Source organism: Gymnogyps californianus, chromosome 16, assembly GCF_018139145.2.
Source record: "Gymnogyps californianus isolate 813 chromosome 16, ASM1813914v2, whole genome shotgun sequence".
In the NCBI taxonomy this organism is placed as follows: Eukaryota; Metazoa; Chordata; class Aves; order Accipitriformes; family Cathartidae; genus Gymnogyps; species Gymnogyps californianus.
In genome coordinates this window covers 1,306,154-1,333,210 of record NC_059486.1, presented here as the reverse complement: position 1 = coordinate 1,333,210, position 27,057 = coordinate 1,306,154, and the positions used below count along the sequence as shown (strand labels likewise).

Below are 27,057 nucleotides of genomic sequence, written 5' to 3'. Positions count from 1 at the left end.
GGTGTATTATGTAGGGTGTATTTATATTATGTAGCGTGTGTTTATGTAGTGCCCTACCTGGGTTCCTTCACTCTAAATGGTTTTACCAGCCACAGAGGTGAAATAACAACTCGAGGGTGTCCATGGGAATGTTTCATGTTGTGGAAATCCTCTGTTATTTTAACCAGCGTGAGCAAAGGGAGGAGCGTCTGGGATATAGAAGCGAGGAAGGAGCCACCCCTCCAGCTGCCCTCGACCCGCACGGCCAGCGGAGGTGAACGTGCAGGTATCTGCGTGCACACAGTGAGGCACCGCAGGGGTTTGGGCAGCCTCTGCAGCCCCACTGGGCTTGCTAGGACGAGCTTGTAGGGCAGCGAGCATCCGAAGGGAGTCCTGCTTTGCAAACAGGGAGCATTGCATTGCCTCCTGAGCTGGCCAAGGCGCCTCCTGCGCAGCAGGGAGCCCTCGAAGTTCAGCGAGGTAGCAGAAGCGTGCGCCGAGGGCAGGGACTGTCCATTTTCATTCCAAATGATGCCCTCTCCTACCCTTTCCCCTTCATTTCTATCTGCTGTGGAGATGGGTTCCTGCCCACGTGCACGTGTGGCTCGGTTGGAAGAGGATGGACCCTGAGGACGTGCAGGTGCCGGTGGAAAGGAATGTGCTGCCCGGGCGCTCACGGTGCAGGGTCGGTGCCAGAGTGGCTCGGTGCAAGGCAGGAGATGCTCTCCTCCTCAGAGCTAGTCGGCAGCAATCATTAACAATGTGGGCTTATTAGCTGTGTCTTAAATACAAAGCGGAGTAATTAGGGAGGAAGTGGCCATCTTGACAGCCTGATGCTGTAATTAGAGACCAGAAATGTGTTTATAGAATTGGAAAGGAGATGAACTTCCAGTTCCATCCAAACGGGTCTGCAAATAGAGGCCCTATGTACAGCAGAAATTGATGGTTTTTTTTCTTTTTTACTGACTAGGCGGCACTGGCAGCCAGCACAGCACTTTAGGGGAGAAGATGCTGCATCAGGATGACTGCCCTTCTCCTTGTCTGTGCTGTTCCCCAGCTAAACCTGGACTGGTGGCTGCTGATGGGGGAGCGGTTCCAGGGGTAAACTGCTGGTTTAGAGGATCTTTTTGCAGTAAATCATCAATAGTAACTGCTGTGTAGAGAGCAGAGTGTGACCCAACCTCAGCGAGCCGCTGCCCATCCTGCTTTGTGGTCCTGCAGAGCTGCTGTCAAAGCATATGTCTCTGCACTCATCGCTGCTGTGCTTGTAGCTCCTGGGGGGATCAAAACTGGCTTTGCATTTGCTCACGCAGCAGAAAATTAACCTGGCCATAAGAGGGAATAGTACAGCGTGGGTTTGGTGAGTTGTACTGCCTCGTTGCAGGGGTGGATGAACACCGTGGAGCCTCGGAGTGCTTGTTGAGGCTCCCTGATTGCCCCAGTCCTGGTGTGGAGTCGGGCAGCTTAGGGGTGGCTTTAACCTGTTGTCTGTTAGGGTGAAGGCATAGCCGAGCTCAGTTCTTGAAACCTCCTCCCCAGCCCAGGGCAGTCATCTACAACATTTCCAGGAAAAAAACCAGGCTAGGTGATCCCTGAATTTGCAAAGTAAAACACGGGCACGGAGTGGAGACATACCGTCTCCAGGACAGAGCTATCGTGTTTGAGAATATAAAGATGCCCCAAATAGTGCCAGCCCTGCTGAGTTTCTCTTTGCAATTCATCTTCCCTGAGCCCCAGCGCAGCCTGGCTGTGACGTTGCCAGAGATGGATGTCACTTCATTCACCTTAGGGCAGGATTTTGATGCCAAAAAGGATTTGGCTCCATTCGCACACAGCAGGAACAGTTGTGTAATGACCAGGCAGGGGAAGTGCCACGTTCCTCTGCTCCCAGAAGGAAAACGGCTGTGGGACACGGTCACCGAAGGCTCGTGTTGACCCTCAGCGTGCTGTACGTTGCCGTGTCAGTCCGGGTCGCTGTGGCTTGCAGGCTGTTGTGCCGACGTGCCCTGGCAGACCGGCATGGGGGATGCATGGCGGGCAGAGCTGCTCTGGTGTTATCCCTTGGGCAGGGAGGAGGAAGCCAACAGGGACCACTCAAGCCATTGAGACGGCCGGGTGTCTTCCCTGGGGGTGTCAGCATCTCACCCCGAACTAGCCTGGAGGGGACAGGTTGCTTTGCTCTCTACAGCTTACATTTAATGCCCTCATCCCCTCCCCCAAGGAATGAGTGGCTCTAGGACTGAACTCTTCTAAATAAAAAGAGGAAAAAGCACTGCAGCATGGGGCTGGGAAGGTCCCTCCGTCACGAAGAGCGGCGTGAATGTATTCTTGTTCATGCCTGTTCTTGTTTGTGCTGTGTTCAAGCTGGAAGGGGACATGGTAGGTGGGTATTCACGGGTATTTTCCACGTGGGCAGTGCCGCAGGGGACTGCAGGCGTGCTCCTGCTTTGGGTAACTCGGGATCGAAAAACAGGACCTCAGGCTGGAACAGATGGAAAGGAGCAGAGCTGTGAGGACAGACCTGGCACAAGGAGATGGAGGTGGAAAGGAGCCTAGGAGTAAATACAGGCTGGAAGTAGGATTGCCCCCCAAATAGTGCTGTGCGGTCTGGCACAGCCTGCTGGAGTGCCGGGGGGGACGCAATCCCCCCTCGCTATTCTTGCAGCGGGTCATCAGTGGTGACTACGAGAAACACTTCTGCCCTCTTCATTGCGTTGTTTTTTTCTGACAGGACCAGGGATTTGAGAAGGCTTCAGAAAAAGTTGTCCAAGCTGTAGGATGGGGGGGGAGAGTGCGTTGGATGGGTTTGTTCTGTTTGGTTGTTTTTTGCTTTTTGAAGAGAGGGAGCAAAATTCTGCCCTTCTCTGCAGACCTCCTCGCATCGCTGTGCAGTCTCCTGGCTCTTCTTTCTCCCATCCCTCTGTCTCCTCCAGTTTCTCTCTCCCGTTAAATACAGAACTTCTCCCAGGCAGATTTCAGATTTCCAGTAACTTGATGAAACTTGAGTAACTGGAGTTCACGTTGTCCCTGCTCCTCTCTCATCTTCCATAGTCTTATTGACCCGAGAGATGTTGCAGCTTCACCACCATCAGGCCCATGGGTGGACTTGTGGGGTGGGAGAGGGGGACAAAGAGAGACATGGGGACATGCGAGAGGCACGTCGGGAGCTGCTGCATCTCCTGGAGTCTCCTTGTTCAAAGAGTGTGGCACGTTGGCTGGAGCAGCACCTAAGGAGAGGTGATCCCACCGAATTGTGTGGGATCGTGTGGGAGCTGTAGAGATCAAGTGGAAGCCGAAGAATAGATGATGAGGATGAGCACCTAAGGAGAGTTGATCCCATCAAGCTGCGTGGGATTGTGTGGGAGCTGTAGAGATCGAGCAGAAGCCAAAGAACAGATGATGATGATGATGATTATTGTAATACCTTGTAGGCCTTTGGAGCATGAACGTGCTGTTGCTGAAGGGATCCATGGGGATGTGAAGGTGGCAGGTGCCGGGCATGGAGCCTGTGTGTGATGGTCCATCACTCGTGTGTGGCAGAAGGGTTCCCACCGCAGGCGCTCATCACCGGTGCTGGAGTAACTACTTCGTGCTTTAATGTTGAACGTCTGACAGAGCCCTGGCCGTGATGGGCTGATCTGTCACCAAGTGGAACTGATTAAATTACCTTTCCATTTGTAGGAAATAGGTTGTTGGGCCTGTTTGCCCATTAATGATTTCTCTTTTGCCACCCTCGAGGAGAATAGTGCTTTGTTGCCTGTCTGCTCTGGCGTGTCTGGAAAGTCTTGCTGACCAGTGAGTGGAAGGAAGGAGAGAAAAGGAGAAGGGGAAGGTGTCCCCTTAGGCAACTGTGACCAGTGCCACTGTGCCAGTCCGCTCTCGGTGCGAGCACCGGTGTGCCTGTGCGCTGTGCTGTGCCGTAGCATCCTCCGACACGCAGCATTTAAGCCTCTCAACAGTATTTTGCAGAAGTGGGGAAAATAGGTGCTTCCTCCTTGTGCTCCTGCTCTGGGGCATCTTGCGCTGAGCCGGTGTCAGACCAGGACCAGCGCTGTCAGCTTAGCAGCAAGCTGGATGTAATACTGTGCAGCCCACTAATTAGTATCTTGCAGCTTTGCTGTTCATTGTGAATTAAGAAGGCTTGAATGGTGCTGATAAACTGCAGCTTTTAATTAATGAACATGTAGTCCAGTAAAATACACATTTTGTTGTGCAGGCATTCATCCCGCCTTACCCGGGGGAAGATTACTGGTAATTACTGAAGCCTTGTTAGCAGTTGTTAGTTTGTAAAGGCATGCATCCAGTTAACTTGGGTTTGGATCTGTCACCACATCTATCTGTGAGCCCTCCAGCCTGCGGTGATGTCCCCAACGCTGCACCCTCGATGCATTCGCTTGTCCTGGTGCAGGTTTGCTGTATACCTCGCTTGCTTGAAGTCTCTCACTTTTAGGTGAGATTCGGTGTTTCACTGAAGCTTCAGCCTTGCTCTCTGTTGGAAGAATCTTCCCTACAATGTGAAAATCTTCCCTACAAAGGGACGAACTGAAGCTTTGTCTTTCCTTCCAGTTCAAACCCTTAACAAGCCTGTCCCAGCCCCCCCCGGGTGGCCGGTGCTCAGGAGGAGGTTGGTGGAGGTGTGTGCTCCGGGGCTTTGCCTGCGTGTGAGTACCGACGGAGCAGGACCTAAATCCAAAGGCAAAAGCGGTGGGAAGGGGGTGTAAGTCGGATGGCTTTTTGGGGCTTCTTGTGACCTGCTTTCACCCTCCCCGTGCCTGGGGCTCTCAATTACACTCTGGGCAGCAGAGCAAAGGGACCGGGAGACTTCCAGGTCCTGCAGCATCCCTCCCTTGCTGCTGGCATGTCCTGACCTTTGGGGAATTGGAGGAAGGTAGGTAACTTACACCCACCCTGATCTTCTTACATGGGAGTAAGCTGAGCACAGGCAGCTCAGGCAGATTTAAATGGACATAAGGGCACGCTGTAATGGGAGGGTGTCCACAGTATGCTGTCTGGCAGCTCAGCCTGGATGGCTGTTTCTCCAAAACCTTGGGTGAGCTGAGCTTAGGAGCCTGCAGGGATGTTGCTGTGCGTAACTCCGGGCCTCAAGGATGAGGGGCACATTAGCTGGTGGGTTTGGGAGAAGGGAGGCTGCAGCGTGCCCTCTCCTGAGCTGCTCTGGGCAGCATCGCAGCAGCAGAGATTTCGGGATGGGCTTCCCAGCCCCTGGCATGCCCAGGAGCCCATGTCCCAGCAGACCTTCGCTGCTGTCGCACTGGTGCTAGCTGTCCGAAACCCCCAGCACTGACGAATTTTGCTGTCGCATGTGTGATCCTGCGGCGGCTGCAGGTTTGATGGGGACGGTGCTATTGCAGCCTTGCAGTCTCTTCCCTGTCCCCCTGGTGTCACTGCCCCCCCTCCCTGGGAACAAGGTCCCTTGTCATCTCGTTCTTGTTACCGAAGATTAGCGAGGAAGGAGAGAGCTGACAGGAATGTAGGAGCGTCCTTTGTACATCTCCCACCGGTTTCCACGAGGATGAGGAGACCCCTGGGGCAGGTTGTGTGTTCCCTGCTGATGGGAGACTTCCAGAAAAACCAGACTTTATTGGTTAAAAAAATAAAATAAAACCACAGGCCAGGTTCATCTGTGGTGAAGCCTGGGAGTGGTCCCGGTTACAGCAAGGATGACGTTATCCTGCGAAGGATGGGAGCTCGCGTTAGCTGGCGTGCCTCTCGAATACCTCCCGGTTCCTGAGCCCCGGCTGTGCCACCGGCAGTGCTGCCTTCGTTCACTGGTGGATGTCAGGAAGAAAGGCCAACCCATATGTGAGCTCCCCTCCTCGCACTGCTGAAATCGTAGATAGACCTGAGGCTGGAAAATGTTTAAGCATCATTAAAAATGCATGTTTGGTGACGCACTTAGGAAGACATCCAAGACCTTTGATGGTTTTCAGTAGCTGCGTGCCAGGACACCGTTACCGTTGCCTGTGGAAGAAGAGGGCGTCACCCCATGTCCGCGATGGTGATCTCTTCTGCGAGTTTCTGCTCTGAAGAAAACTAATTTCCTCCAAAATATCTTGACATTTGAATTTTATGCCACTTCTGCATTTCTCCTGGCTTGTTTCAGGCTAAGCGAGCTGCTCATGCCCAGCCCTGCGCCACTCAGTGCCTGCTCCAGCCTGCAGCCCTTGCAGAGAAGCAGGGACTTCTTGTTCCCTTGCTCGTGGTGCCACCAAACTGTAGTGGCTCCTCCATTTCAGCACAGGGGAGCGGTGCAAATTCATAGTAATCACTGGATACTAAAGGATTTAGTGAATAAATGGACAGACACGATTAAATAACAAAGTTTGTACATTTATTCCTGTGCTTTGTTCATCTGTTAGACAAGAGCAAATGACTTTTAATTATTTAGGACGGCACTTGTGTCTGTGGGGCTAAATATTCACTGGTCTACTTGGAGGTAGTCCTGAAGCCGTAGGTAGTGCGAGTCCTCCCTGCAGAGTTGTCTTGGATTGTGTGCTGGCTGTGAATTTGGAGTGTACATATAAATGAGAGGAGGGATGGTTTAGTGAAGTGCAAATTTGTAATGTTCATCTGGATGTGGATCTTTTTGGCCCTGGAGACCCAGAATGGGTCACGGAGGTTTTTGCTTCTGTATTGCTGATAAGAATATATCCATAGATAATAAATGCTTTCGCAGGCAGTTCTACGTGAGGTTTGGTGGAGGGAGCAACCAGATATCCGGCCTTTCTGTGCAAAATTTCAGAGTGATGCTGGGGCCTCCTGCAAGCTCACCATCCCAACCGTCTCCCAGAAGAGGAAAGCCCCTCGTCACCCAGGGCTTGGCTGCCTGGAGGCTTCCTTATCCCGGTGCTTTCTGCCTGGTAAACTGTGGACTCGATGGAAAAGTAGACTATGAAAGAATACAGAGTCTGCAATGGAGCTGGCAGCCCCGGGGCGGATCTGCTCCACCTAAGGAGGTTTCTGAGGCTGAACCTGATACCTGCTGCAGGAATTTGACTTGGGATATTTTTAAATGCAAGCATTATCAGGGCTGCCTGAACTATGGATTTGTTGATCTCCATTCCATCTGCCGAGTAATTTAATAACCGAGAATACCCCAAAGGGAGGATTTCAGCGTTACCATCAAACTCCCGTGGCGGAGGTTGTGGTGAAAGGGGAACTGGGTACCAGATGTGGACTGGGGACTCACTCTGCAGCGTTGCCATCGTTCCTTCTTTTGTGAAATCTGCAGAAGAGGAGCGGCTGGACTTTGAGACACTTTGGGTGGCACACATGGGCTGATTTGGGGTTGGCTTACGTAGCAAGCCTGGAGCCTCTCCCTGGGCAGTGTCCTACAATGTCTGCTTCAATTTAATTTAATACAGAGTGGTACCCAGGGAGCCGACAGAGCGATCCTAGCGTGCAGCACGCGGTTTTGGTCTTCTAACAGCTTGGAAGATCTCCTCTGTGCTCAGCAAACTCCTTAAGTGATTCGTGAATGAAATTCTGGCACGAAAACCTGTGGTTGTTGAAGGTGCAAAGAGGGAATGGGTTCCCTCTGCAGATGAGAGATTCTCAGACTAGATATAAGGAAGAAATTTTTTTACGATGAGGGTGGTGAAACACTGGCACAGGTTGCCCAGAGAGGTGGTAGATGCCCCATCCCTGGAAACATTCGAGGTTCAGTTGGCTGGGGCTCTGAGCAACCTGATCTAGTTGAAGATGTCCCTGCTCACTGCAGAGGGCCTGGATGAGATGACCTTTAATGTTCCCTTCTGAACCAAACCATTCTATGATTATAAAAGGGGATGTCTTCTGCAGTTTGAATCCCTGAAGAAGGGGAGGCAGGGGTGTTAACGGGAGTCTGGGTGGCAGAAACCCTTTCACTACTGCAGAATACCTGCTCTGAGAAACAGGCGGGTTGTTGCCTGCGTGTATGCTGGTCAGACCCAACCCCTAAGTGTTCCTCAGGCTTCTCCCAGGAGGACCAAGCGGCTTTGGAGCTGTCAGGGATGTGCTGGGAAATTGAGGCCCTGATGGACAGGCTCAGTCCATCAAGATGCTCTGTAGCAGTGCAGCACGAGTCTGCGTGGGCTCTCAGCGAAGACCTTCTCCATCGTGCTTCCTGGTACTGGTCCTCGCCCAGCATGGGGTGGCCATAAACAGTTTCTTTTTTCCTTCCCTGGTGTTAGTTGCTCCATAAAGGTTTGATCCACTGAAATGTGGCACCGCTTGGAGGTGTACTGGGCTCCCACTGATCTCTTCAGTCTCTCCAGCTGGAGATGCTGGCGTCCCCGGACCCTTACTGGGCTTGCAAAGGAAGCGAGGAGCTGGGAGGTGATGCTGCAGGCACTGGGGTTGTACGCTTGCCTCCCGCCGTGGTGCCGGTGGGGCTAGTCCGGGCCTTTCCTGCAAGAATCCCCTTGCAGGGAAGCAGCCTGGCGAGGTTTGCAGGTATGAATAAAAGCAAAGTCGCTGTCCTTGGGGCCCGCAGTTACCGGTGCTTGCAAACCAGGAGGCAGGTGTTAACACGTGCTGGCAGTGAAGCAGAGGTTTGTGCCCTGAGCTGTTACTGGGAGGTCAGTACTTTGCGTGTCGTTGCTGTTCTGAGCTGTATAATGAAAAAGTTTCTATTTTTATCAGGTCCTTTTTTTTTTTCCCTTAAATTTTTTATTTTCTTTTCTTGTGATGAGATGTGCAGCGTGAGCCGCCAATTATCTGATAATGAGCAGTTATTGCCCTATAATCACACCTTCACCACCATTTTTTTTTTGGTGAGGCAGCTATTCAGAACTGCCCGCAGGGGACAGGAGGGGACATTTGGCCGTGTCCAGCGGGGCTAACTTTGGCTCTCCAGCATTTTAACAAAAGCATCAGCTGGACTCATTTTTTATCTCCGCTTGTGTTCCCTGCCAGCTTTGCTCTTCGGGCCCTGTGACTCCAGTTTAGTAGGTTTGAGGTCTGGCTCTGTGGTTCTCCTGGTGGCTGCCAAGCTTTTTATTCCAATGGAAATGGAGAGCAGAATATTGTAGTCAAAAGACAGCAAACCCCCCCCCCCCCCAAACCAAACCAAACCTCCACCTCCTCCAAAAGCCAGCAAACCCAAATCTCCTTGCAAAGAAAGTCCTCCTGGCTTCTCTTGAGAAGAATTTTGGAAAGCTTTTGAGGAAATCCAGTTGAAAGGCTTGTGGAAACAGCACTGATGCCTGCCCATGTTTCATCTCACGTATATGTATATATGAGAAGGCAAAGGGAGAGTCATGGCCACCTCGGCAGGATTCAGGTTTGCCTCATGACGTAGCTGACCTCCGTAGTTGCTCCTTTTTGCAGGTTTGCTTCCTGAGTGATCTCTAGCCTTTTTTTATTTTTATTTTTTTTTTCCCTTTCAAATCATAGAATCGTGTAAAACAAGGCTGGAAGAAGCCTGTCGAATTCACCCGTCTGCCCAAAGGCAGGATCAGCTCCATCAAAGTGATGCTCGCAGACGGTCGCTGTTCTGTCCCCGGACGTCTCCAGCGCCGGAGTGCCCCGGTCCCTGTCCGGAGCCTTGCCAGCATCCCTGCCCCTGGGCTGAGGCTGTTGTCCCAAATATCCAGAGTCATTGCAACCATTTAAGCTCATGGCTGCTGCTTCTCTCGGCTGTTATGGACATGGAGAACAGATCAGTCCCTTCTGTACTTTATAAAAGTTGTTGTTTGTGGACTGTTAGCATGTTTCTGGTCGATTTTCTCCCACTTTTGCTAAACACTGTCCCTTCATTCGGTCTCTCCCTGCAGGATGTGTTTTCCAACCCCAGTGTCATCCTCATGGGTGTCTTTTTATGGTGCACATCTGTCTGAGGAGTGCAGTATCCCAAACCGGGCATAGCCTGTTGGGGACTTTTCGGAAATTACATCGTGTGTCTCAGATATAACTTTTCTGTTCCTATAACCCTGAATTTATTTGCTTTTTTTAGCTCGCTTTTAAAAGTTCTGTTGTAATTTATATTGGATTTATAATAAGCCATGATTATTGGCTCCTTTTCTGCTAACCAGGCGGTTGCCCAATATCTGTTGGATTGGTTCTCTTTACTGATGTAGCGTGGTATCTTGTATTTATCATGTCCTGCATTTCAGTCTCCATTGTGTCCATCATATTTTGAGTTTAAACCCTGCTTTTCCGTGTGTTTTAAACCCATCTGTATGTCGTTGTAGCCTAACTTGGCAGCTTATTGTAGTTGTTTAGGTGGTTGGGTAATCGGAAAACCCCGTATGTGCCGGAAAGAGAGAATGACTGCAATCCAGATAAAGTGCAGCATTTGCTGCTGAGGTTTATTGACTGGTAACATCATCATTTTCTAATTGCAGCAATAAAATGTTCAATAGCTGGACTGGGAATGCTGCAGTAATCGTAATAAAAAATACTTTGTGCTTTCCCAGTGCTTTTCTTTCAAGAAACAAGAAGTCCTTTATATGCATTAATGGACTGGTGTGTCCACTCTCCATTCAGGCTTGTATTTTAATACATATTTCATAGGAAAGGAAGCTGACAACGTAAGGTGGGTCAAAATTCATCCCTGGTGTAGCTTCACTGGTTTCAGGACCCTTACGGCAAGGATAGCTTGTGCCAAAAGAAATTCCTGAGTTTAGATCTCCCTCCTATATGGTCCTGTGCTGTAATGGGACAAATATCGTTTGCTTGCCAATTGAATCCTGAAAATGAAACTTAGTGTGGGTTTTTCTTGGAAATGTGGTCCTCTGGTATTCCTGCAGCATGTAAGAAAAGTTTCGGGTAGGGTCTGCTTGCACCGAAGCAAGCATTCGTTTCGTGGAGGCTAGTGGGTGCCAGCGCTGCGCTGAGGCCGTGGTCCCAAGGCAGCTCCAGTTACAAAGTGGATTTTGCTTCAGGCTGGTGGCTCGGATGGGTTATCGTGCGATGGGCAAGATGGGGCTGACTGCTCACCCCTTGGAAACGCGTCTTTGTCAGCGCAGAAGGGTCAATCGCAAGGAGAACGGCGAAGGGCTGGTGCCAGAGCAGATCAAGACCTATCGATCATTTCAGTTGGCCTCCTTGGTTTGCATCAACTTTCTGATGTCTCGGAAGAAATGCCTTGTGCAGCCTCCTCTCGGGAGCAGTGTTCCTTCCAAGGAGGCATCTTCACGGGAGCAGCCTCGGTACCTTTGTTTTGGGGTCCCGGCTCTCTTACACACCATTACAGCAGGAAATGTGTCTATTTGCCTGGTTGCTTTCCTTATAAGCTGTAATTTGTCCTGGATGCGAGGCAGAGAGATTAACCCCAGCTGCCTTTTATCCCTTTGGTCTTTTGTTCAAGTCTTTTCAGTCCTTATGTCACTGTGGTGTTTGCTTACCAAAAAAGCAAGCACTATAGGGCCACATTAAAGCATCACTTCTCCGCTTAAGTTTGGCTCCAACCAGCTGCACCAAAGTATTAAGAAAATCACAGTTACAGAAATTAAGAGAGAGTAGTAACATTTTTTAAAATCAAAACGGAAGGAGTTGCTTACCTTCTTTATTTCAACATGGCCTGGTAGAAGAAGGATGCTGTGTTGTCCAAGCTATTGTCCAAAGAAAAGCTCCAGAAATTTTTAAGCCCATTTTTGTATCCTACTTATTTTACCTATTAATTTTTAACCAGGTATGTATGTTGAATTTCCCTTGTTATTACAACTTAGCATTACATCCGATTGTTAACCAAAAGCAACTACTACAAGTGACAAAGTTGCACTTAGTGTAGAGCTGTGGGGTAACTTAGGTCTGAAGGCACCTCTGGAGGTCTCTGGTCCAACCCCCTGCTCAACTTTGGGCCAACATAGATCACGTCGCTCAAGTCCTTAGACTGAAATTTCTGCAAAACTTACTCATTTCACTTCTCTCCACAGTACTTATGGATTTCAGGGAAATCTGATGGGATATTTTGTGAGGAGCAGTGGTCTTTGAGCTCTGGATTTGTTCTGTGGGGCCCCATGGCTGGGTTGGGGTCCTCCCGCCTCAGCTCGTGCCCACCACGTGCTCCCACCGAATGTGACTTCAGGAAATATTACAGCTTGTCACAAGCAGCCAATGTTTCCTATTTTTAGGCCTCCATTTGCTTGAACAGCTTTCCATTTGCATTAGCAGGGAGAAGAAATAGCCTTGCCAGGTTGGTGATAATTGCTAAGTGATCACCCAAATTTGGAATGATTTATGAATGATTATTTGCTGTACTATTTTGATGATTAATTTCCAGCGTAATTTTTTTGTAACCGCAAAAGTACTGCCTGTGCCTGCATCTGCAGATGCTGTGAAAATCCATCTATCTTTTGGCAGCCAGGCTAGACTATTAAATATAGATACCCGTTTCCATTTAATATTCATAGCTATTAGAAGTGATGAAAGCAGGTGCGTCTTCTAGAGCCAACGTGGAAATTGCTCCGGTTGAGAAATGACGGGTGATCAACGTTTCCAAGAGATCGGATAATCCCAGATTGGAAGGGCTGGCGTTTCTGAATCAAACCCCTGGTGTCAGCAGGGAGACTGGTTGACAATGGGATCAATAGGGAATCTCCTAAGGAGGTGGGATTGGTTTCTGTGGTATTTACTTGTGGAAACACCTGTGAGGAGCAAGGGCTCGGAGTTTTGGCTGGGATTGCCGCAGCAGAGGTTGGCTTTGATGCTTGCCTGTCCTCATGGACCTCCTTCACGCTGCCTGCAGGAGGAAAAAAGGCTTTTACCAAATAAGTGTGATGTTTTTCATACATTTAGATACAAAACTCCTAGACAGGTATGGGAAAAGGCAGGAGAGAGCGCACAAGAGGTAGAACTGAGGAAAAAGGAGGCTGAGGGTGAAAAATTGCTCTTTTCACATTGTATTTTGCAGTTGGGTTGTGTCCTGTCCATCCCGTCCCTCCTCCCCCCGTGTTTCTTTTCATCCTATCCAAACCCAGCAAACGTGCCATGATTCCCAGGCACTGGCTCCGGATGGCAGCAGGAGGGAAACCGAGGCAGGGGGGAGGCAGAGTCTGTGACCCACCTCAAGTGGCTCAGCCAGGGGACGGTTTCGGCGTGGGTACGATGGGGCCGTGCTGGGGCCGTTCCTGTTTGTAGGAGTGACTCCTCCGGCTCATCCCTGGGGCTGCACGTCACACTGCATCCCCCTGAGCATCCTCGGACCTGCGCCGTCCTTCCCTGTCCTCCCGGCTGGGGTTTCCCCCAGGCAGCTGGCTGCAGGACAGTGATTTGACAGCCAGTGCTGTTTTATTCCCTGGGGAGAGGGAAGGAGGAGATAAGACTTTAGCAGAGATTAATTTAGCCTGCGTCAGACATCTGAAAGTCAGATGTCTGAGCGAGTCATGTGGGGCTGCCTCTGTCGTCAGAGGAGCGGGCAGTGGCTCCGGAGGCTGCTCCTGCCCTGGCAGCTCCCCGTGGGCAGCGAGGGCTGGGTGATGGGTCTGGTGTTCAGACCCCCAGAATCAGGTGAGAGAAACATGTAGGCATTGAATGCATCCTCCTTTGCAAGTGTTGCAAGGAAATTTGGGTGCTAAGTGTTTGCAGTGACCTGAGGTGGTGATAAACACCGACATGAAAACCAAGCCTAGACTTTTTTTTTTTTTTTTGGTAAAGATAAAGCTCTGCTTTTTTAGCAGGAAGCCTTGTTATCTGTGACAACAATCACATGCGGGTGCCCTGGAAACATCAGAAACAAGTTGGGTTGGATCAGCTCCTGAAGACAGTGAGGTGGAAGAAGAGCTTTGAGTCACCCGTTTCTGTAATCCTCTGAGCTATGGACCGGGGAGTTTTCCAGGGGACACACTTCAGATGATGAAGGGTTCGTTGGGCTTTCCAGTAGACCTCTGGTGACAACTATGGAGAGAAAGCTTGGACCAAGGCAGGGCATGGGCTGTGCTGACTTTCCCCTTGGAAACTGTAGTGGCAGGGAAGCTCCTGAACCTCTGGTGCCTATTACAGCCTGCGTACTCTGCCCGGGCTGGCTGCAGGCAGTCTGCTGTCCCCAGTCGGACAAAATCATGTCCCAGAGTCACTGCATGGCAATGTATGATAGGAAGGACATCACATGCTGAAGCACTTCCATAGCGATGGGGAAAACGACCCCTAAATACGCTGCCCGTTGGACCTGGGAGAGTATGGCAGCAATGGGTCTGGGCTCTACTGGTTCTTGCTTTGAGAGAAGCTCGTTAGCAGCGTGGGGTTTGTTAAAAGCACCGATGCTGCTCCACCATTTGCTTCAGCAGCACTCCCAATGTTTCAGGAGCACTGGCATCAGCTGGCCGTGCTGAAGGCTGTCTCCAAACGGCATCAGGAATTGCTGATTTACTCCTTCAGCATCCTCTGATGAGGAGGATGAAGTTGTTTTGATGGAGACCCGCTGCGGGCTGTGCTGCTGTGGAGAGGTGAGCGGTTTGGGTTGTGGATTGTGGAAATGGGCAGCAGTGTGGTTTCCTTGGCACTTGATGGCAGCTTTCACTGTGCGTCGGCAGAGCGTCTCGCTGGGATTTCGGTGGTGACTGTTGGGCTGGGGCTGCTTGCAGCAGTGCGTCTGCTGGGTGGGTTGTTGCCTATCTGGGAAAAGTGGTTTTCTGTGGCAAGCTGGTCCGGCTTAGCTCCTTGCTGATATGGTGAGAAGAGTCATGGGATTTCTTGCAGCCAAGACGCACTCTTGTTGCATAGCTGGTATCATCTTAAGCAGCAGGACTTTGTGGCTTTACCATACTGTGCAGGCAGCACGTTGATGAGCTGATTTGGGTTTTATTTGGAAGAAATGACGGAGTCTTTTGTTGCCTTGTCATTTCTCATGCACACGAGAGACTTGCCCTGTGTGTTTGCAGCACAGCACCACAGCCTTGGCTCTTGGTGATGCCTGCCGTACCACCCTGGCACGATGCATCACCGGTGGAGATGCTTCAGTACAGCACTGTGCCATGGACAGCCTCCAGTGCTGCCTGCGGCCTTGGACGGCACCTTCCTTCGCGCGTCTGAGAAGAGCTAACTTGAGACAGCCACTTTGTTGTGGCTCTGATACCTGATGGCTTGCACCTCCTGCGGTGCCTGCATCCCTGAGCTTGACACTGAATTTGGTGGCCGGCTGGAGGAGGATGTGGCTGGAAGGGGAGGCATGCTGTTGCTTTGTCCAGAGCCAAAGCGCTCTGGAAGTGGGGTTTGGTGATGTTATCACCAAAGCGTATCGTGCTTTGGGGAAATGGTCTCCAGGAGTGGGTGAGATGAGCTGCAGACACAAGCTGGGAGTAATTTGGACAGCCTGACGTCACCGAGCATTGCCTACGTCCTGCTCTGGGCCCATTATCCTCACCCTGTATGGCCTCTGCCGCTCCACGGGGCTGCTCTAAGACTAGTAGGTCAGTTGAGTTCCTTTTTCAGCGCAACCAGCTTTGCATTCAAACAGGTGTATGTAGCAGGCAAGGACTCTGGCCCTGTTTCTGGTTTCTGTTGTTTCCCCTTCCTCTTCCAGAGATGGATGCTGAATTCACCCTTGGGTGGCTTGGCCACTCTTACCTCCTGAGCGAGCCGATGGAGCAACAAGCCATGGCTTGCTTCTGGTGGTGTCGTCATCTGGGCAGCCCTAAGACAGCTTTTTCTAGGGATGCTGGGAATGACCACGGTGGCGAGGGGCTGCTCAGGGCAGGTGCTGCTGGGCTGGTGACTCGGATGCTTCAGAACTTGGCTCCCCGCCGGCAGGCGCGCAGTTCTTGCCGCTGATAGGCAAAAAGGCAGCTGCTGAGATGCCCCGTCTTCACTGCCGTGGTTGTTGGTGGCTTTGGGGGAACCCAGGAATACTATTTTAATTAAAGGTATCAGTGCTCCTTCTATTCTGCTGTTGTTTTACCTGTGGACAGCAGTCAACGATCTCTTTTCCCTGTAGGTAAGTGAAACCGTTTGGATGCAGAGGACAGCTTGCAGTGCACAGTTTGCTTTTGGGTTGCGTGTGGCTCTTCAGCGGCTGCCGGGCATTGCGGAGCTTGTCACCTCTGTGGTGGAGGAGCTGGTCTGGCTCGGCTTCGCTCCTGCAGTGTCAATCGCACACTTTCACCCCCCTCGTCTGCTCATTCCCCTTTCCTACCAGCAGAAAGCCAGATTTAATTTCTTGACCGGGGCCAGCCCTGCCTTTGAGAGGCTCCACGGGCTTCGGTGAAGCGGTGGGTGAGCGGCTCAGGGTTGCAGGAGGCTTGGGGAGAAATTCATGGTGATGCCGGAAGGACGAGGGCCTTTTCTGAAAGTGAGGATCCCCAGGAAGGGAAACTTTTCCGCTCACAGGCTGGAGGAGGAAGGTGCGGGATGTAGGAAGAGAGCATCTGTGCCGGACCCGGAGAGGAAGGTAAGCGGGGATTAATTGCCCACCCTGGCCGTGATGGGGTGCCGCATAGCTGCAGTGCTTTGGGCTGGAGATGTCGCAGCCGGACTCTGGATGCAGTTTGGGAATTTTAGAATAAAAGGTCTAATGCTGAAGCCTTCAATCCCTTTGCCTCCTCCTGGTTTATTCCCTGACAAGGCTCTTCCCAACTCTGCTCATCTGGGGGCAGCGCTGAAACAGCCCGGCCGTGAGCAGCAGCACCCTGGGGTTGCTCCAGGTCTCCCCGATGATGTTTGGGGTGGGTGTGCTGCGTGGCGGTGCCTCCGGCAGGCACTGTGTCACTGGATTTCCCCGCGAGCCGCAATGCAAAGCCCCGGCGTGTCACCAGCGCAGGGAAGTGCCTGCCTTGCGCCTCCAGCCAGCAACTTTTCCACCAGTTCCGGAGAAGTTGCAGGCAATGGGAAATACTTAGCTGAGGGAAGTTTTAGAGACAGAAAACGGGGGCGTAAAGGGAGCTTCTGCCTTAATGGCCGCCTCCTGAGATGCTGCTCTGGGTGCTGAGGTTTCGTGTTGCTCTCTGGGCTCAGAAACAAGCCCGAAGAAGCTTATGGCTGATAGCTGCCGATCTATTTTACATAGATTAAATAGCATCACAGCTCCAAAAATAATCTTCCCAGCTTACCGTGAGGCTGGCTGTTCCTATAGCAACTGCTTCATGCCAGTGCCCTACAAATAAAAATCACAACAGATTGCCTTTAAGTTGGTTCACAAGTCAAAACAAAGTGTGAGATGGGGAATGAAGGGACTCGGCTTGCAGGGGCGCGTGTTTTTTAGGGTGCATAGTGTGTGCAAAATAGAAGCCATGCGTGTTGCTGGAGAGGAGATTTATTAAAAGCTGCTGTGTCTCTCTCTCTCATATTTGAGCCCTTGGTTGCAGATGTTTCCTGTGTGCATTGTGAGCAACGAGAAATGCGGATCGTAAAACAGCAACTGCATTTGTAAAACCTTCGTGGTGCAGGAGGGAGAGGAGGATTTTGCAAACTTGATAGCTGTTACTTGGGTTACTGTGGTGCCTGGGGGCCAGGCCTGCTCTGCCATGCTTGCGTGTCACGGCAGCCCTGCCCGATACCACAGGCAGAGGGCAAAAGTGACAGCTTTGGGCTTGGGTCGTGCCCCTGCGCGGCTGATGGCACCTTGCACGCAGGCTCGGCCCGAAACCTCCGCCTCGGGGCCACCTCTGGCCTGGGGTCCCGGCAGGCATTGCCTCCGGAGGCGCTGGTACCGAGTGGCGAGCCCTGCCCCGAGCAGTGCGTGGTCGGTGCAAAGCTTGGCTGCAGGAGGGAGAGGGGGATGGATTCAAATCGTTGGTGGTCCCTGTGTGCCACTGATGGCCATGGGGAGGTCTCCAGGGGACACTGAGTTTGGGAAGGGCAGGAAACCTTGGGAGGATGCCGTGGAAGCTGGGCTGACTCATCCAAGGAGTGAGAGGAACCTCGCAATTTGTTGTCAAATGTTTGTTGCCAGCCTTTCGTGTTTATTTTCTTGAGTAGCTTTTGTTCACTGTAGAAGAGCGACGTGAATTCTTGCTAAATGTCTGTCTTTCATTATAAACCCGTCTTGTGTTGAGGAGCAGGGTGAACTGAGGTGAAGCTCGTGAGCCGGGGACGTGCTGCTCTCCGAGGGGGTCAAGGTGCACCCACATCCCAACATGGGTGCGGGGTCCTGGGCTGGGCAGCTCCCCTGCCAGCCCACTGAAAGTTTGCTGCTTTAGGGAGGTTCTTTCTTCTGCGGAGAGCAGATGGCAGAGCTGCTGCTGGCAGCACCGGCTGGCACCCGGTGCAGAGAGGGACAAGGGTCAGGTAGAAGCACCGCTGTCCTCCTCCGCAGAAGGAGGGGGATCCATCGCAGAGCCCCTTCCCTCTGCAGGGGCAGGGTGTGCTGGGGGCTGCGTTGGAGGGAGGCATGGCTGCAAACCATGTATTAAAATAGTATTTCTGTCCTTGAAGGATCTTCCCTGTGTGAAGGGAGCAGGGATGCCTTCCTGGCTCCTGCAGAGCCTCCAAGCTTTTTGCTGGTTCCAGACACGCAGCCCCCAGTGTGCCCTGGCCCTGCCCAGGTAGCAGACATTGGTTTGAGGTTTAATGTGATTTAGGAGCTGCTGGGAGGCAGCTTGGGCTGGGAGCTGAGGATCCAAAAGGGCCAAACTGGTGAAAGGTGTAAGGGCGGCATCCAGAGGCAACAAGCACAGAGCATCCTCCACCTCAGCAAGTCCTCACTGCCCCGTTGTGATTCCTCCTCATCCCCTGCTTGTGTTGGAAACTCCCCTTCAAAGGCATTGTGAAAACTTATTTGGGGTTAGGACATGCTCGCTGCGCTGGAAAACTTTGCGGCAGGAGTCTGCTGGGCAGTGCCAGGACGTCTAGGTGTTCCTCGCCATCGCCCTCGTGCAGTCCTTGCTCTGCTAGCTCTCCCATCGCGGTGGGGCTGTGGTGGGCCGGCGAGGGATGCTGCGCTGCCCTGCCTGGATTTTTCATCTCGTGTTGTGAAGTTTACAGCAAAGCCTCGCGGATGTCCCCGGTGTGCTGCGTCCACACTGGGTCTTGGTGAGGAACAGCTTTGCCCTTGACAGGTCTCTTCTGAGTTGGACCTATCGGCCATCGCCAGGGATGAAAAAAATAGTTGGGAGTCGTGTTTTCCCCCACCCTAGCTCCCCAGCATTTAGGAATATAAGTTTCTCCAGCTTCCAAGAGGGTTTGTGTCGTGGTTTAACCCCAGCCGGCAGCTAAGCGCCATGCAGCCGCTCGCTCACTGCCCCCCCACCCCTGGAATGGGGGAGAGAATCAGGAAAAAAACCTCGTGAGTTGAGATAAAGACAGTTTAATAGGACAGAAAGGAACGAAAAACAATGATAATGATAATAATAATATGACAATAGTAATACTAAAAGAATTAAACTATACAAAACAAGTGATGCACAATGCAATTGCTCACCACTCGCCGACCAATGCCCAGTCAGTTCCCGAGCCGCGATACGCCCCTCCCAGCGAGCTCCCCCAGTTTATATACTGGGCATGATGTCACATGGTATGGAATAGCTCTTTGGCCAGTTTGGGTCAGCTGTCCTGGCTGTGTCCCCTCCCAGCTTCTTGTGCCCCTCCAGCCTTCTTGCTGGCTGGGCATGAGAAGCTGAAAAATCCTTGACTTGGTATAAACACTACTTAGCAACAACTAAAACCATCAGTGTGTTATCAACATTCTTTTCCTACTAAATCCAAAACACAGCACTACACCAGCTACTAGGAAGAAAATTAACTCTGTCCTAGCTGAAACCAGGACAGTTTGTGATCTTGAATCACTGTGATTAGGAAACCCCCTGTTTGGGCGGCTGCTGAAGTCCTGAGTGGTGCAAGTCTGCTGGACAGGTTTGCTTCTGCAGATCACCTGCGGTCGTTGCCCTCGAGTGAGGAGCCCTGGACGGAGTCTCTCTCTCTCTGTGGGTATTTCCTGACCTTCGGGGTGTTTTACCAGCCTTAGCAAAGCAAAATCCAGTTGTTGTTTTTTTTTTCCTGGCTGAGTTAATACAAAGCAAGGATCCCCAATGCCACGGCATTTGGCCGTGTTCCAAGTGAAGGCCTCCAGGCGATGGCTTGCGGCTGTTTCACCTTTCTGGATGAGTGAATCCTTTATCCTCAGCCATAAGAATAAATGTTGCTGCTCCTCTCTCCTCCAGCACTTTACAGATAATATTCAGCAGTAACTGTAGGAGTTGGTGGCTCACGTGCTGCCGCAGCAAAGCGGCTTCCCTGGGACCATCCTCCCCAGATGAAGAAACGAGGGGTTGTCCAGACCCTGGACAGCCCTGTCCTCCACCCTCCCGGCTGTGCCGCAGGGACAAGCGGGAATGTTCCCATTGCAGTGGTTGTCCTGGTGGTACCCAGAAACCAGCTGGAAAGCTGGGTGGATATGCCGTGGAAGCAGGGCTCCTCCGCTCAGACCTGGAGCTGCTCTTACCCACAAGCTGTTGGACCAAAGCTGGTGCAGATCTGAGAGGCTGCTGGTTGCTTGAGGAAAGAGTTGGATTTGTGTTTCTGCTTATTTTGGCTTTGGTCAGCTTTCCTTCGGGCTCCCAGGAGAAAGAGGTATGGCAACGCTGGTCCTCACGCCTCCCTTCCCTGGGCTGGAGAGCAGCGTGCTGCTGGCAGCCCGGCGCTGGAGGATGCCAAAGTCTCCGGTGAGCGCTGTGTGTGGAGCAAGTGCAGAAGGACAGAGCGGAGGAAACGGGAAGATAATTTAGAAAATAATAGTAAGTGTGCGCGCCGCTCTTCTGCTCGTGATGGTGGTCCCTGCGGGGCTGCGGTTTTGCTTTTTCCTGGCCCTTTTAGGATGCTTTTCCCGGTGCTGCACGTGTAGGTGAAGCCAAGACCTCATACAACCTCCCAGCTTTCCCAGAGCCAGGATTTCACAAATAACTATCTTTACAGTCAGAAAACCTCCAGGGAGCGAAGTGAGGGACTCGGAGTTTCCGGGGACTCGGTCGATCCTGCTTGGCCCGTGCTGGTGCTGCAAGGGTGGTAGGGAGCGGAGTGTTTCAGTGCTGGGAGGTGTTTTGGCATTGATCACAGGTTGGAAACCCATCTTCAGAACCGGTGTCAGTGCTTCACCCTGGTGGGATGGCAGGGAGGTTGTTTGGATGCTTTGCGTGATCGTTTCTGCTTTAACTTGATCTGATTTGATTGTGGCTATGACATTGTGTTTCCTTCTTCCTGTGCTTTGATTTGAGATAATTACAGCAAATTATGTTGCTTGAGATATTTTTATTTTACCGTGAGTCACAGGAGCATGAATTGGTCCAGGTCTTCGTGTGTCCTGGGCACTGGGGCTGTGGGTGCGGAGGCAGTGCCGGTTACGGGGATGTGCTTACCTGGGATGGAGGGAGGTAATGAGTTTTCCGTCCTCTGCATTGGGTGTGCTTTTGCTCCTGAGACAGCGCTGCACATTGCTCCCCCGTGGCTGCACCACGACCCTCTGGCCTTAAGGTCCCGTTTGAAGTCTGCAGCCTCAGCGGAGAGTCTGACATCTTATTCCTTCACGTGCGCAGGCAGGAGGAGGAAGGTGGGATCCTGCTGCCCACCCCACCAGCATCCTGGCATGGCAACGAAGGCAGCTTTTGGGGTAGGTGGGGAGCCGGTGAGGGATGTTCAGCTCAGCTAACTCAGCCTGAATGAGCAGCATCACGACTGGCGTGGTCTGACCCAGGTGCTTTCCCCCTTTTTCCTGGGCTTTGAGGCGTTTATATAATTCTGCACAGTGATAAAAAAATGGGCCACGCTGTGTTCGTGCCTCCTGCCTCGAGCTGAGCACACAGGCAGGGATCATTATCGCAGCCTTGATTAAACGGGCAGCGATGGGCAGAAAATAATGCCCTGGCAAAGGACGGAGCCCATCCGTCACCGCACCGTGCTGTCCCTGTGTCGGAGCATTTTAACGATGGGCAAAAATCCCCAGGCTGTGATCTGGGATTGCACCTGGGGAAGGTGCTCCAGGCTTTGCGCCAGAAAGCACGGAGCACCGACAGCCCACGGGAGCCAGGACTTTGGGGTGGCCCCGTGGCACTGTCCTGGGAAAAGGCATTTTGTACAAGGAGAGAGGGGGAAAGAAAATGAGGGGGAGGAATTTTGAGGTTAAATACTGCCTGGGGACAGGCAGAGAGATGCTTCTTCCTGCTTGGCACAATTTTTGCAGTCTTTGTAAACAGATAAAATTATCTTTGGGAAGTATTACCGACATCTACAAACAGAAAAATTGCAAATTTGGTTTGTCCCCTTGAGTCCCACAGAGGTAATGGTGGTTTTTGACTTAATTAGCCGTGGTAGATGCCTGGCTCGTGTCTGCAATGAAAGCTGAGCTAGCGTGGTTGACTTCTGCTTCTGGTAGTTTTATAAAACACTATAATATATTATAAATTGGCCATTAAAAACCAGCCTCATTAGTGATCAGATCCCGGATGCTATGGAGAGGTGGTTCCCATCTGCGTTCTGGAGCGCAGGCAGCTTGCACAGCCCAGGAGAGGCTGCCGGGATGCTCATGGGGAGAGCGCAGATGCGTGCCTGGAGAGAGTAAGGGGCTCTTGAACTGGAAATAGGTGGCTGTGGCTGGGCTGAGCTGTATAAATGCCACCACCATCCCATTCCCACCCTGCGTGCAGATTGCACGCCCGAGATCTGGGCTGTGTTTGGATCGGTGCCTGCGGGTGTGTGTGCTGCCGGGGTGTGCGGTGACATGGGACAAGGGCAGTGCCCTGGTATGGACCTGCTGGACCAGCGTGTGGACCTTGCAGCTTGCGAGGAGCACGTTAACAGCCCGATCAGAGGCGATGGCTGCAGATGGAGCCTTGCAAGGCGGAGCTCGTGTTGCTGCACAGTAGGTCCGGGGAAAGCTCATGCTGTATTTGATGGCGGAGAGATGCGTGGGAGATTGTGAAAGGAGATGGATTCAAGCCTCTGCCCGAGATTGCCCTGGAAAACCTCAGGGAGATGGCTCTGAGCAGCAGTAGCAGCACGGTGTCCCTCTCCCATCGAGCGTCCGGGCGCTGCAGGGTACAGTGTGCTCTGTCCTTCAGATGCACCAGCTCAGGACAGGTACAAAGACAATATTCAAAGCTCAGGGGGATGTGTGTACGCTGCCAGGGACCCAGAGCGCCTTTGTGTTGCCCCAGGATGAAAGGCACCGTGGAAATACTCGAAACATTTGAAACAGAGAGTGGACCTTGGGAAGGTTTTGGTTACTTACCTTACTGGTGGAAAAGTGGCTTAAACTTTTTTGATAGGTCTTTTGCAGTTGGCACGTACAAGATGCCTGTGGTGTAAGCCCATGCTCATCACTGTGGTACCTCTATGCGCCCTCCTGGGATGGAGCCCTTCGAATCCTGCATGTTCCCATTCTCCTTCCCCTGCCTGTCATCTCCACCTGTGCCGGAGACTTCCCTGGTGCCCTGTGTGTTTCCAAAACACTGGTCCTGTCCCTGAGAGCGGGGCTGCTCCACCCGGCCGTGCAGCTCGGTAGCTCCCCAGCCTGTCGACGGGAGCCGGCTCTGCTCCCAGCACCTTGGCTGGCTGCTCCCCTTCCTTGGGAAGGTCTCGGTTGGCTTCCCGTGGGTGCTGCGAACGCTGGCTCTGATAGTCCTTTGTCCTTGGTGGCCACAAGCCGCTTCATCTCCTGGCTTTAACAACTGCTCCTCGTGTTTGTCAGAGGTTTGTGCGCTGTGGATGTTTGGGGGTGGGTTGCAGACAGACCAAATAGTTGCGTTGGGAGATGCTGCCCTGGTGCTTCATGAGCTGCTTGCATTTTGCTCTGTGCCGTGTTTCCCAGCAGGGCTTTGATTTTCTTCTCCCATTGTCCTTGGACAGCTCGGCTCGGGTGGATCCTGCTGTGTAGGATAAGCCTTGTCCCTGGGCTATGCTTCCTTGTCCCATCACATCCTTTCTGGGTAGCTTCATAGCCACGAGACTTGGTGCAGCACCGTGCTGTGCTCTGCTGCTACTTCGACTCCGGGTTGATGGTCCTTTTGTATGATCCAGATTGCTCTGGCTCTTGCCTTAGACACACAGCTTCGGTACTGGTAAATGAAGGGCACTCTTTCTCTCATTTTCCTTAGGTGGCCCAAGAGCAGTGGAATCGATATGAGCGATGGCTGAACATCAGTCTCAATATCTACAGCATTTTGAAAGGTCTTATAAATGAGCCAGGAATAAAACCTGAACACCCACGTATCAGTGAATTATGGGCTTTTCTCCTTTCCTTGCAGCCCAGAAAGGGGATGTGCTGCACCCCCGTTATAACTGAGGCATCCCCGAGGTCCGTGCTTTGCAGCATCGCAGTGTCTCTCAGCCTGGCTGGCTTGGAGGACATCCTCATCCCCCCCGGCTCCCCCAGTCCTGGCAGAGAAGCTGCAGGCAGGTTTTGCTGGTCCCCATATCTTTTTAATCCAGAAACAGATGATTGAGGGAGGGGAAATGAAGGGGCTGCTCCCTGCTCTGCTGCCTTAGTGGGTTTTGGGTGCACCCGGAGAAACCTTGGCTAAACTTTGAACATAAGGATGGGGCGCAGACCCCGTGCAGGACCTGCTCTGCTCTCGCTTTTTGTATTTGCTTTGGGCAATGCCGCCTCTCGGAGCCGCTCACCTCCTCTGCCTTCCCTGGGGGAGCGGTGGGATGGTCTGAAGAAATGCTGCTTTATACTCGCTGCTCGGTTTGGGGTTGGTTTTCTGGTTTTAAGTCACCCAAGTGTTCTGGAGTTGCGGGAATAACCATTTCTGCTGTACCTGAGATGCTGATCGTGGAGTTTTCTGCCCTCTGAAGGCACGATGATGGTTTTGGGTAAAGGCTGTTACTCTCCCCTGCGTCTTTGTGACCTTTCCCTTGGGTGAAATAGTTTATCCTGCCCAAAGCAGACCTTGCAGAGCCCCCGCGAGGTTCGCTCCCGGTGCAGGGCGCATTGACACTGTGCCTGGCTCCCGTGGCTGTGCGTGGAAAGGGGAGGTTTGGCGCGGGGCCCTTCCCCGGTGGCACCAGCACACCGCCCCCCGTGCCACCCCCCATCGCTCGGCCTTAGCAGCCCTGAACCAAATCCTGGTGACAGCCACAGGAGCCCTTCGGATGCCTCCTTGGGGCTCTGGGTGATGTCCCGCATTGCTCCTCCGCACCACCGTCTGCTCCCAGGGGACGCGGTGACAACAACCCCAGCCCCGGCAGAGCTGCCTGCGCACGGGAGGAGGCAGGAGGTCCCCCTGCCCGCGGTGATGGCGGGTTAGTACGGTCCGGGGGTAACCATGGAAACTGTTTTTTCTCCATCCCTCCCTTTGCAGATGACTCGGGCGATGAGGAGCCCGCCTCGCAGTCAGACAAGAGCGAGCTGCATGGCACGTTGAAAACCCTCTCGAGTAAGCTGGAGGATCTGAGCACTTGCAATGACCTGATCGCGAAGCACGGGGCGGCCCTGCAGCGCTCGCTCAGCGAGCTGGAGAACCTGAAGCTGCCGGCCGAGAGCGGCGAGAAGATCAAGGCGGTGAACGAACGAGCCACGCTCTTCCGCATCACCTCCAATGCTATGATCAACGTAAGTGCTGCTGGCCGAGCCGCCGCGTTTGCGAGGAGGCAGAGGGAGAAGCGTTTTTCTCCTCCTCTTCCTCCGTCGTCCTTCGTCCCTCCGGCACGGCCCCGTTTTCTCCCTGTGCACCGGCTTTCTGCAAGAGCTGTGCATTGGCGCGGGGCTTGAGCACGGCCGGGGGCTCAGTGCCGGCTCGGTGCCGCGGCGAGGGGATGGGAAGTTGGGAAGGCGCAGCCTGGGAAGCAGGCACGGGCGTGTGTAACCCCCGAGACACAGGTCTGCTCCATCCTTACAGCGTGCTTTCTGGGGAGGCTGCTCCCAAGCAGGGCATTTTGGATGTAAAGCTGGGTAACGTGGAGGTTTGGAGTGCAAAGGGGCTTTCTCCTCTTCCTGGGGGGTGGCTTTCTGGCTGGCACAGCAATTCGGAGCCCGTTGCCCACTGCAGATTCAGACCCACGTCCCCACATCACTTGCGTCCTCATTGACTTCCGTGAAGCTGCGCTCGTTTTACACGACCGGGGGATTTAACCCCCTCGGGGTCTGAGAGCTGTCTCGTGCCGGCTGGGCTCTCCCAGACCGGTTGGTTGGAGGTCGTGAAGTGTGTGCCGGCACCGATGCTGCTCCCTGCCTTGTGCAGCATGACGGTGCTTTCTGATTATTTTTTGGACAGCTTCTGTTTGGGATATGGATCTGCCTCCATCGCAGTGAGACGGGGCTCCCCAGGAAGGGCTATTTTCCCTGGGGAGCTCTGGGGAGGGGAAGAGAGAGCAAAACTAAATAAAATATTTAAAGCAAAAAAATAAATCGACCCAAGAGCCTAACAGACCTGGAATAATAGATGAAGGCAGAGCTCGGGGAATTGTGAGTGGAGCAGTGCAGTCGCCATGCTGTCCCAGCCCTGAGCAAAAGGAGGTTGTGTGTTGTTTTATGTGGGCTTTTAAAAAATAATCATAATCCACAGCAGGAGCCAGAGGGCACTCAGGAGCCCCGTGCTCGCAGCATCCTCCCCGTCCCCACTCGCAGGATTTTGTAGCCGTGGGGGGAAAGGGCTTCCTGAGACGGTGTCTTGTGTTTTGGAGCAGCTTTGGGGCTGCCTGTGCAGCGCTCTCCCCGCAGAGAGTTTGTCGAAGTTTTCGGAGCGGGGATGGCAGCGTGTCGCGAGCAGCGGGAGGTGACAGCGGAGCCCCGGGCGCTGCCGAGGTTTGCTGTTAGGAGGCAGACCGGCGATGGGATGTGAGCAGGGAATTGCTGGGGAGAGGATTTCTCTGGCAGCCTTTTGGGAAGGGATGAGCAGAGCGGTATTTGCTGTGTCCAGCCTAGAGAGGAGGAGGTTGCGGTGGTTGCGATGTGATAAAAGCTTGAGCGAGGCTGTCTGGATGGTGGGAAATAGCAGAAAAACTCTTGTGCAGGGAAAAACCAGCAGAAATGTGGTTTGTCCAAAACACTGAGCGGGTAAGAGGGGCCAGGGAGGGAGCGAGGCATGTGTCTTCAGGTGGATGTTAGAGATCCGTTTTTAACAGCATCGTTTTGTACTTCAGCTCGTGGCTGAGTGTCTCGAGGTGATGTCCGAAGCGGAAAGGCTGTAATGTGGAAGAAGCAGGACGGGAGCAGAGTGGCAGCTCCGGGGCAGGGGTGGTTGTGGCTCTGCCAGCTTGCTGATGAGCCTGTCA

The 27,057-nt window shown here is 52.7% G+C and overlaps 1 protein-coding gene across 2 annotated transcripts in view; it reads left to right on the top strand.

The window, feature by feature from the left end:
• Positions 1-27,057, top strand: part of OSBP2 (oxysterol binding protein 2) — a 129,605-nt gene that overhangs the window by 68,702 nt on the left and 33,846 nt on the right. For both annotated transcript variants that reach the window (XM_050906612.1, XM_050906613.1), the window contains exon 3: positions 25,146-25,396. In XM_050906612.1, the coding sequence (XP_050762569.1) occupies positions 25,146-25,396 (251 nt within the window). The remainder of the gene's footprint in view (positions 1-25,145; positions 25,397-27,057) is intronic.